The 10,734-nt window shown below is 53.5% G+C and overlaps 2 protein-coding genes across 2 annotated transcripts; one reads left to right on the forward strand and one right to left on the reverse strand.

Moving 5' to 3' along the window:
* The first annotated feature begins 7,454 nt into the window (after positions 1–7,454).
* Positions 7,455–8,188, forward strand: LOC128267163 (uncharacterized). The gene is made up of 3 exons (XM_053003952.1): positions 7,455–7,639; positions 7,711–7,916; positions 7,980–8,188. The coding sequence occupies exons 1-3, from the start codon at positions 7,455–7,457 to the stop codon at positions 8,186–8,188; spliced, it is 600 nt and encodes a 199-aa protein (XP_052859912.1).
* A 161-nt stretch (positions 8,189–8,349) lies between these two features.
* LOC128267165 (uncharacterized) lies at positions 8,350–10,594 on the reverse strand. Its single transcript, XM_053003953.1, has 2 exons — positions 10,442–10,594; positions 8,350–10,358 (listed from the first exon to the last, which is right to left on the reverse strand). Exons 1-2 carry the CDS (start codon positions 10,592–10,594, stop codon positions 8,406–8,408), a joined length of 2,106 nt encoding a protein of 701 aa, XP_052859913.1. The 3' UTR covers positions 8,350–8,405.
* Between the last annotated feature and the right edge of the window lie 140 nt (positions 10,595–10,734).

Below are 10,734 nucleotides of genomic sequence, written 5' to 3' on the forward strand. Positions count from 1 at the left end.
CCCCCCCACACACGTGGCCCCCGGATTTGAAAAGTTTAATTTAATTTCAAAGTGTAGTACCGAGTCACCATGGCGCTGAATGGGAAAGCGTTAAATACTTGCCACCGAATGTGTCCGATGTTTTAAACTTCGGATCGCGGGGCACTCGGATGGCCGGGCTCTAATGCATCATTAGACCCGGCCATTGGGACAGCACCGCAGAAGCAGCACCGCCGAGAGCGCTTGATCGGGGACGATGACGAACCTCACGTACGCGCGCCCCCCTCGACGAGTGCGGATTCGCAAATCCCGGTTTTGGTTCATTTGAGTTCCCGGAGCCGCCGCCCGGAGTGTGCCGCTTCCGGTCAGCATAAATGCCCTGGCTCCCCATCCGGTGCATTCAATGCGAAGCTTAATTGAAATACGCTTTTAGAATTGTTTAACATCATCACCTTCGGGTGAGTCGGCGGCCATCCTATAGGGTCACCGACACATCGGAGGCAGCCGTGTGTGTGTGTGTCGGGGACACAACATGTTGGAAATATTTGCATACCCCTCCTCGTCGCCCCCACTGGCTCCGTTACAATCCTTCCGGTGGCGGGTCACTATTTTTTTCACTCGCGCTCCGCATTCGACGGAACGGAACAATACCGCTAATGGATGTAAAATTGAAATTTAAGTTCACCTTTCCCAGCGGCGGCCACGGCAGCCGCGGCAGCTGGTGGCTCTCTACAACTAATTAAAAGTAAAACTGTGGCCACCGACCACGGAACGTGTTGCCGTGTCGGCCGTGTTGTGTCAATGCTTTTTAAATGGCGCGCCAACGGCTACAACCCCGGAAAGTTCGTCGGACCGGGTGGCCGTCGGTTCATTACAATTGTGTGCGGTGAAGAAAAAAAGTATTTAAATAAATGGAAAGTAAATTTGGCAGCTCCCAAATCCGCTGTCACACGTCACGACGCTGTCCCGACTCGACTTAAGCCATCGAGCCAAATCCTAGGGCTGCACCGGGCCGTGGGAGCTCCATTAATTGCTCGGAGGGCCACAGCGGCAGTGGCGGTTGAAAAATTGGGCCGTCATGCCCTAATCCTGTCTGCAGACAATGACGAGGACCGAGACGACGACGGCCAGGACGACGACGCACAGCGCCAACAATCGAGTGTGAAAATGCAGTCATGCAAGATGATTGCGCCTTAGGCAAGATAAAGTGCCGTTCCGACGCCGCGCCGGTGCAGAGCATGTCCCATAAGACACCGCAGACCCTCCGGCTCCGGGTCCGGCTCCGGTTTGATGTTTCGTGCCGTCGAGATCTCCTCCGAGGTCGAGATCCATTCGATACACACCGCCGTGGCGCCGGGTTTCTAATCCAGGACGATCCAGCACCCTGGCACTGGCCCTGGCCGCTGGCCGGAAGCGTTCAAGCGTCTTCAGAGAGGGCCCCCGTACCTAATGCGCTTATCGATTGCCCGGAACCACTCGAAAACTTCCGACGCTTTCGCGCGCGTCAGAATCCGTCGCAAACTCACCGCAGCGAGCGTCAGCGTCGGTGACGGTAAAGCCATATTTACGAGCGGTTCCAAGCGGTGAGAGACCTCAGGCAAGGGGTTGGCCCCCAAACAATTGGTTGCCAAACTCGGTAACTCGACTCGCAATCGTCGGTTTGAGTCCCGTGAGGCGCCCCGTGGGCGCTTTGACTTTCGACGGAAAGAAACGAATCGAATGGAGAAAACACACGGCAGCACCCGGAGCACCCGGAGACGCTGATGCCGTTTGATAACATTCAGCTTAAGGGATTAAGAAAACAAGGATTATGCAAATTTGATACGGTGACGATTCGGGGCCACACGTCGGGAACGTCTCTGCCTGCTGCCAGTGGCACTCGCACGGCATGCTAAAGTTTGTCCCGAGTGTGAGGTCCCCTTCCAGGCCGGAACTGCCGTCCTTCCCAGGTGTGTGTGCGTCCAAAGGAAAAGTTTCTCTTCCGGTTTGAAGTTTGTTTTTTTCCTACGGCACCCGAATGCGTCACCGGTGAGCCCCGATGTCGGATGGGGACGAGTTCTCCGGAGGTTTTTTGCGGCACACCTTTCACCTTTTCCATCGTTCCGTCCCGACAGCGAGAGGACTCTGGCGCCGCAACAATGTTCCACAAGCTCGAGTGGCGACTGCATGACACCTCTTCGCCCGCTTCTTCGCCCGTATTAAACATGTTCCGCTTCCGGGGCTTGAAGTTTTGAGCAAACGATTTTCTAAAACACACACACACAGACGAGGGATGCAGTTCTTATGTCCGCACAAATAACAATGGTACAATGGGGCGGCGGCCAAAACATGGAAAACTTTGTCTCGGAACGGAGCGCTCCCTTTTATTGCGGTGCGCTTTTTGCATAAAGGGACGATTAAAATCAAACTGTGCGCTACAACGCGCGCGAAGGACGTTTCTGGTTCCGTCTGTGGCCCCCGCATTATGAGGGCGGTGGTGGCAAGTGGCAGTTAAAGTACGCCACAGTTAGGAACTGAATTGAGACGGAGCACATTGGATTAGGACGGCACCATCGCTAAACAGACAGGTCTCCATTTTTGTGCCACTGCATGACGCACCAAGCGGGACGTCCGGAGATCCTGTGACCTCCTCCTAGTTAACCCGTCCCTGCGGCCCTACGGCGGATGACGCCAAAACACAGATGAACGGGTTTTAATAAAAGTAAATGAAATCCATCCAGGCGTTGGGTTCTTAAATTTAATGCCCCGCCCGTGACCCGGCCACGGCTGTCCGGGGCACCACAAAACAACATAATGAAGCCGCTGGCATGCCGTGCACATACAGCACACTAACACACAACCCATCAAATCGAATGACACCACCCCGACCGCCGTGCAGAAGGATAATCGAGCTCGTTGCGATGCTGCAGCCACACCGGACGCTCCGCGCGGCGATGCGGCTGCAAAAGTGCAAAGACGCCAACCGAAACAAACAGTGGCATCTCCCGGCGCGCGCCAAAAAAAAGAAATGGCTGCATAAATAATTGCAAAAGTTGAACGTGTCATTTCCGGCGTCACGTGCCGCCGCCATCTTGATGTCGGTTTGAAGCTGATACGTGTGAGTGTGTGTCCAGCCCCGTAGCTGGAACATTCCTGAAGCTCACGGGTGCCAACTTTGCACCGACCGAGCAGCAAGCGTTGCCATATTAACGCATTATTTGCTGGCGCAAAAGTGTGCTGCACGCCGGAAGTCACGCGTAACTTTGCACGTGCGTTCGTCGCACGTCCCAACGTGCGGCGGTGGAGGAAGATATTAACCCACCCCAGCGGCCACAAAAGGCAAGAAAACTAGAACAGAGCCATAATCAACGAGTTCGTGTTGATCCTGACGTGTACAGCTCCTCGCACAGTACAAGCTCGACGACCCATCTCCATGGTAACCGGGGGAAACCGCAATCCCACCGAGCCGGCGAGCCGAAACTGTCATGGCAACCGATGAAGTAGCGAGGAGAGCGAGCGTAACCCAGAATCCCCACGGAAGGCGGAACGACACCCAGAGAGCAGAAAAAAACAATTCAATTTTAATTTAATTTTTCATTTTCATTGCAGCACAAATAGTAGTCGGAAATTAATTACTGAGCCCGAAGAGGGACCGAAAAAAGCTCCAACTTCTTGGCTACTCCGACCGCCAGTATGCGAAACGGGGCGCGTTGCCAAGGAACGGCTCCCATTACTGGCACATTGTGCCCGGATGGCAAATGGCGACTGCGATTGCTGGAAGGTTGGAAGGTCAACCGGTAAGCGTCCGGTAAGTGAGGCCAGCTAAGCGGAAACAACAACAACAACGGAAAATGGCGTCCGTCTCGAATCGGTCGCTGCACCAAGAGGGACACCGAAGCGCAACAATCGTTGTGCAAGTTTTCCGTTCCGTCGAAAAATTCCTACGCAGCAAATTAATTAACAATGCAAGTCGACCATGATTGGAAAACTTTACGCCCCGAACCCCGTTTGATGAAGAGGAATAACTTTAACCCACCACCCCGGGGTCGAATGCGGAGTAAGGATTCGTGGCAACAAATGAAGCGTTTTAAACTGACTTTGTTCGATGTGGATAGATTCCGGTAATGGATCCGGAACCGTCACAATGGGGTGCTTATGTAACCCAAGTTACAGCAACATTCACTACCTGGCCCCAACCTACAAATGTGTGTGTGTGTGTCGGGTGGCTTTTTGTGGAGCTGTCAAATTGACGACTAAACGGTACGAGCCTCGGTTACGCGTCCTTTCATGCCAGAACCAAACAACCAGATCCACCTGTGACGACAATTCGCCGTGAAACTCCACAACTCTTCCGGAGGAACTCACTTCCGGCGAAGCGAGCGTCAATTTACTTCTCCAGTCTCCCGAGTGCGCTTCAATTAATCTCGCTCCCAATTTACTCCCGTCTGTCGCCGGTTGTCAGCGGGTGCCGTTCCGAATCGGCCATGCAAGTGGCCTCGCAGCTTAATTTCATATTCTAGCGTCCACCATGGTGGCGCATGGAGGGCCACCGTGAACATATTTTTCGAGTACCGAGTACCGACCGGAACCGAGGCCGGAAGTAAATCCCTCGACTCAAGTAAACAATAGGAAGCGGCTCTCCCCAGCAGCTGACCGGATCGGACCGGTGGAAAAATTGTTGGCAAAAACGATAAATTAAAATCAACAAATCGAACGGCCCTTTGCCAGGGGACCATGAAAAGCGGCACACAGCGGCTCATAGTCCGGTCAGAATTTTTGTTTTCACTCCATCGATCGGTGAGTTCTTCGTGAAAAAGATTCTTTCCGATGTTCTCCTTCTCCGCTGTGCTGTTAGATAACAATGCACAATAAGTAAGTTTGCAAAACTATATTCATCATTCTCATCCTATTCCACGGCAGGACCACGGACAACGTCACACAATGCTCCAACTTATGCAGCGCCCCGCGACGAAGCCACGCCAAACAGCACGTGGCCGACGTGAGCAATCAAAATTGCAAACTTCATTACCAACGCGCCAACCAACCAACACCGGGACTCCGGGCTCCGCGAACTGGGCCAACCATCATTTGCCACTATGTCGCAGTCTCCGACAGCGAGCGGAACCACGTGCCGAGGAACGCGTCGCGGAACGCGCATGGGCGCGTCGGAGGACGTTGCAAAACATTGCAAAAATAGCGGCCTAATGCCATCGATAAACATTTTAAAATTTCTGTTTGCTCCGTTACGGTCGCGGTCCGCCCGAGAGTGATCTGTACTACGGTCCTACAGCGGGTCCCTCAGGGACGGGCCTTTTTTACGATGGGCCGCAGTACTCACAAACACACAAACCGCACACACGCGGACACGCCATTGTGTCGAGGTTCTCGTTCCCGGACAGTAAAACGCTCGTACTCCGGGCCGGCCGCGCTCCGGAAGCGTTGTTGATTTAGGAAGTAAACAACGCTAAACAGTAAAACAACATTGGAATTGAGTCCTGGACTGGATTGGCGTGTTTCCGCGGAAAAAGCGGTGCCGGTGCCTCCCGAGAACGTTTGTGTACAGCGTGGAGTTGATAGAATGTATCGGAAGGCACTTAAGACCGTGGCTCCAGCATCCGAGCGGGGATCCTTCTTGACGATAGCACCAACGAATGGACATAAAACTAGCGCTAACTCCGCCACGAAAAGGTCACGAAACTCGCGAAGAAAATGTAATTTTAAAATAAAATTCTCTCCGACAACCCGGGCGCGGGCCAGTTGTGCCGTTCCGACGTCGGGGAGTAATTAAAAACTCCGGCATCCGACAGCAGAAGACGGAGCGAGGCAAGATTAGTGTTTCAGCCGGCCAGCCCTCGGTCGCGGTCCACAAACTCCTCGGTTCCGGTTACAATTAATGTTGAATTAATTGTTGGCCGTGTCGGGGAAAGTGTTAAATTTTAAATTATTCCGCAGATTATTGTCCCCGTTAGGCAAGATCAAAGGCAGGGCAGTAGTTTAGTGTTCCGTTCATCATCTCACCCCCCGCCACCGGAAGTAAGCAGAATGGCCACCCCATCGGGAGGACTTTGGGCGGGGAGCACCAAACTTTCTCAATTCACGTTCTTGGGCCGGTCTTGTGTCGGTCTTGTGGCGGCCCGGAACGAAGCAAAAGTTTCTCGACAATGAAAAAGCAATCAAACCCAGCTTAGATAACCACACACACACATCCAGACGGCGGCCCCATCCGGAGTCCCCTTTTATTGTCTGTCCGGTCCCGTAGTCCGGAGGGAAGGATTCTTCGTGCGACAGTCCGTGGGCTGCGCGTCGCGTTCATTGTTTTCTTATTCTAGATTTCCGCTTCGGTCCTCGCAGTCCACGTTAAGTCGTTCAACAGTGGCCAGGTACTGCGTCCCGGAAGGGTCCGGTCAACCGACCGGTCGGGCGAGAGATTATCGGTTATTGCTGTGGAAACCCCTTTCGATCCACCGCCACACCGGACCAGGGCTCCACCTGAGGCCGTTTTTCGGCGCAAGATTGTAATGGGTCACAACAACCGACCACTTTCCGGTACACACACGTGTTCTCTTTTCGTCTATTTTCAGACCCCGGACCTCGGACACAACGACGACCGGCAAGGGCCTTCTGATCGCGCTTGAGTGGGATTTGATTGTGCCGTTGGGATGCCATTTTAGAAGGATTTTCATTTCATCGCCGGTCTCGCCGGTCCATTCCACGTGAACGTGAAGTGACAATGAGAATGGACCAAGTAAAGCGTCCACCACCACGTGCCATAAAACGGTGGCCACCAGAAGAAGCTGCTCCCGCAGAAAAACGGAGAGCCTCTTCGGGACAGAGGGCGCGAAAAAATCGCGTACCCCAAACGACCGGAAGCCTAACGATAATGGCCGACGCTGATCTCCGGCTCCGGCTCCTGGCTTTACGACCCGTTGGATTTTCAGCTGATTTCAAGTGTTTTTTCGGTAAATTGGATTCAGTTTTACGACCACGTGGCGCGGACGGATTTTGTGAGGAATTTTCTAGCTCTGATTGTCCAAACGCAATTCTTGTTGATACCGTTAGCTATTCAAGAGTTGTGACTGGACATCCGTGGCTCGAAAGCGGAAACCATCGTTCTCTGTGTGTGTGTGCGAATGAAGAAAGGGGCCAACGGCCAGAAAAAATGGGTTCAACCCATCGTTCGGTTCAGTGAATTCTCTTTCAGAACATTCTATTTTTAGATCCGTCCTCGATGAACCCAGTCACGAATGAACCCCGTCCGGCGATCGGATCTGGCCCGGCCTGCGTCACCCTGTGGCATTTGTTTATCTTCTGACCGTGGCCGGGAGAAGAGAGCAACAACGAAAAGATGATAAAGAAACATATGCGAACCAAATGCGACCGTTTTTCTGCTGTCTGGGCACATTTCTCCGGCTGTCCGCTGGGACGCTGCCGGAAGCGTCAGTCTTTGCCAGGCGGCGATTAGAGGTGAAGGTCTGTGTTCTCGGTTCCACAACGCGATGGCTATACGCTGGGCTAGACGGCGCCTTCTGATCGCCACCGTGATGGCGATCGCGCTCTACTACTTACTGTCTTCGTCCTACCGCACCCACGAAGTGAGCTCGATCCTACCGCACACCAAACCGGAAGATGTGTGGGAGTACTTGGCCGATTTCAGTCACATGAAGAAACTCAACCCAACCATGTAAGAAGATCGCGACGATCGCGATAGCGCTGTTCCATCGTGGTGGTGAGATCACCCGTTTGCTTTTGCAGCCAAGGATTTCGAGTGCTCTCCGAGGAGGGCAACAAGAATCTGTGGAAGTACACGGTCGAGTACGACGAACGGTTATCGCACTGGCCGCACAGCTACAACACTGCCATCGGCCACTACACCGTCAGCAAGCTGTCCAGCGCGGACGGTGGCAAATATTCGGTGGCCTCCCAGCACCAAACGTGCTTCTTGGTGGGACTGTTCTGTCGTAAGCATCGGTCGCTCGCGGTGGCCAATTTGCAAGTCCAATAGCATTTTTTCATCTCCGCAGTGCGCTCGCAAGGAGAGTTCACGATCTCGCTGGTCAACCTGTACGACACGCTGGTGACGGAATCGGTGCGCTTCCAGTGTCCGTTCTTTTTCGGATCGTTCTGTCAACGGGAGGTCGAGTATCAGCGAACGGAGATCGCGAGCAAGCTGAAGCAACACTTTCAGTACCTACGCCAGCGTCGCTCGGAACCTAACGCCGGGACAGGGTGAATGACGGAATGGCAGAACGTGATGAATCGGATTGAGCAACAATAAAAGAAAAGCTTCGCTCATTGAACATGTGTTTTTATTATACAATTCTTAGCAAATGTTTAGCAAAAGGTGCTAAAGTCTAAGGTAAAAGCATCATAATGGTAAAATTAGGATTAAAACATGATCATATCCCGTATACAGAAGAAAAGTCTAGATAAAATAGCAACCCATTGTGCTACCTTCCTTTGCGATCGGAACCGAACCGGGGACTTCTATGTCCAGGGATCCCTGGACCCTGGATTCTCTCCGTTTCCATCACGCGCCCACCGCGGTCCACAGTTTGAAACAGATCGTCCAGCTTACGGCGCCGTTTCGTCGGATAGCGTCCCACGCTACCCGTCCGCCGGTTGCTCCCGCTTTGTCCGGCCTGTGGCGATTGCTTGCTACTGGTGGGCGTGGTACTGCCCGACGATCCGGATCCGGTTTTGCGGAGACTCTTCCCTAGCCAACCACTCGAAGTCGATGAACCACTCGGCGGCGGTCCCGTTTGTGGCGTTCGCAAAGCTTCCAGCTTGTTCCATCGCGAATTGTTGAACGATTTCGGTGTTCCCGGCATTTCACTGTCCAAATCGATGAGCTGCGCGTTGCGCTCTGTAACGTCGACGAACTGCACCTCGTCCTCGGAAGTGTCACCTTCGAGCCGGAGCATCGGAATGCCTCCCCTCGCCGCGTCCTCGTGCACGACAATGCGATTGGCAAAGGCATTATTTTTCGTAATCTCGAACACATTATCCGCCGGCCCTGCGGTCGTGGGTTCTACGACCAACGAATCGGCAAACATGTCCCCGGAAGAGACGTTTTCCGGTGACACTGGTGTCACGCCGTGGTGCAGGGGACCACGGATCAGCTTCTCGATCGGTGTGCTGCAGGACGCCTGGCGAAGGACCGCCAAAGAAGCTTCATTCCTAACCGGAACAATGTTTCCCGGAGATTTGGCCAAAATGTCCGCCAGCGTAAGCTCATCATCCGACGACGCCGAGTCTATCGAGGCGGTATCATTATCCGTGTCCCCGAAGAGTGAGGGCGATTTCGGGTGCCTGACGGATTCGGCCGACGAGCTGACCACTAGCACTTCCGTCGGCCCTGGAGGCTGCTGCCCGTTCGGCACACTTTCTACGCTCGGCGAAGAGCCGGATGATTTGGACGGTCGGTGGGTGCGGTTGAATTTTTCTATCGGAAACCGATACCGCTCGTCGGCCAACTCTACGGGCTGTGTCGAGGTGTTTGCGCCCGAAATATCCTGCCCAAACGGGAGGTAGTCCTCCGAATCGGGAGCCGTTTCCGGTATCTCGCACGCTCCGGGACTGTGCTCCGCCGGCGAGTCCGAATCCGTGACGCGTAACACCGGCATCTGTTCCGTGCCCGTTTCGAACGGCTCAAACAGTGGTTCGCTATCCGCGAACTGCAGCGGGACCTCTCTTCTAACCGACTCGACCGTGCTTTGGTGTGTGCTGCTGAGTAACGCCGGGGTCATGGTTTTGTTCTCTTCACCCTGTGACTCCTGATCGGTGTCCACTGGTAGAGTGTCGCCGCTAGTCCGAGCGAGAGTCCACGCTTGAAACCGCTTCTCAAATTCGTGCTTCTCGATGATCGGCAACACTTTCCGATAGCTCGTTGCGTGCCTTCTTAAACGGAACGGCCTGGTGCAAAGGTAGGTCTTTAACCGGTTTGCCTTGCTGTTCCGTTTGCGCTGTTGCTCTATGCAATCCCGCACCGTGCTGGTTCTACTTTCACAGCAAAACGGTAACCGATCGGATAGCACCGTCAATTGGTCCAGTAAATCCACGGAACTTACGAAAATAAATTTCTCTACCGTAAGCATCTGTAAGGTTTCTAGCTCCGCGGCCGTCATAAAACAATCCGTTTCATCCACAACCACATACTCCCACGAACCGCTCCTCCATTCTTTGGTCAACAGCTCTTGGCGATTCCCGAGCACCACTCGGGAACTAGCAAATGCTTCCGGAAGCGATACATTATCCAAGTGGTACGCCCAATGATCGATCCTTTTGCGACTCGAACACACCACTATTGAGCGCCCTCCGGAACGGGTGGCGGCCGAAAGAAGCGCAAGCACCTGATGACATTTTCCCAGGCCAGATTCATCGTTCAGGAAAATTCCCGTATACTGTGTGGGGAAGATAGCAGAGAGAGGGGAGTCAGAAACAGTGAGTCACAACAACGATGACGCACGCTGACGGGTTCACTAACCTCACGCAGCTGACTGTACAGGAACCGAACGCCCTCGAGTTGATGGTCGGCCAATTGATTCACCAAATCTTTGTGTACAAAAACGTCAAGGTTACGGTCCAGGTGCAAATGTTCCGTAACAATCGCACCGCTCAAGCCACGATCCTTTGCCATACGATCACTGAACGAAAGTTCACAAGTACACTACTGCCCGTCGGTGGGTTGATGGTGGGATAATTTACGTGTAGCAAGTGAACAGCACATTAAATAGTCAGGTATCTTCCTTTTTCATGCTTGAGGGCACGGCACAGCGG

The sequence above is a fragment of the Anopheles cruzii genome, chromosome 2 (genome assembly GCF_943734635.1).
Source record: "Anopheles cruzii chromosome 2, idAnoCruzAS_RS32_06, whole genome shotgun sequence".
Classification (NCBI taxonomy): Eukaryota; Metazoa; Arthropoda; class Insecta; order Diptera; family Culicidae; genus Anopheles; species Anopheles cruzii.

What these genes read in the sequence shown, in the direction of transcription:
- LOC128267163 (XM_053003952.1), top strand. Translation starts at nt 7,455, where the DNA reads ATGGCTATACGCTGGGCTAGACGGCGCCTTCTGATCGCCACCGTGATG. An exon ending in AAGAAACTCAACCCAACCAT is followed by an intron (nt 7,640 to 7,710) that starts GTAAGAAGATCG and finishes TTGCTTTTGCAG; the next exon opens with CCAAGGATTTCGAGTGCTCT. An exon ending in CTTGGTGGGACTGTTCTGTC is followed by an intron (nt 7,917 to 7,979) that starts GTAAGCATCGGT and finishes TCATCTCCGCAG; the next exon opens with TGCGCTCGCAAGGAGAGTTC.
- LOC128267165 (XM_053003953.1), bottom strand. Translation starts at nt 10,594, where the DNA reads ATGGCAAAGGATCGTGGCTTGAGCGGTGCGATTGTTACGGAACATTTG. An exon ending in TGTACAGTCAGCTGCGTGAG is followed by an intron (nt 10,359 to 10,441) that starts GTTAGTGAACCC and finishes TTCCCCACACAG; the next exon opens with TATACGGGAATTTTCCTGAA.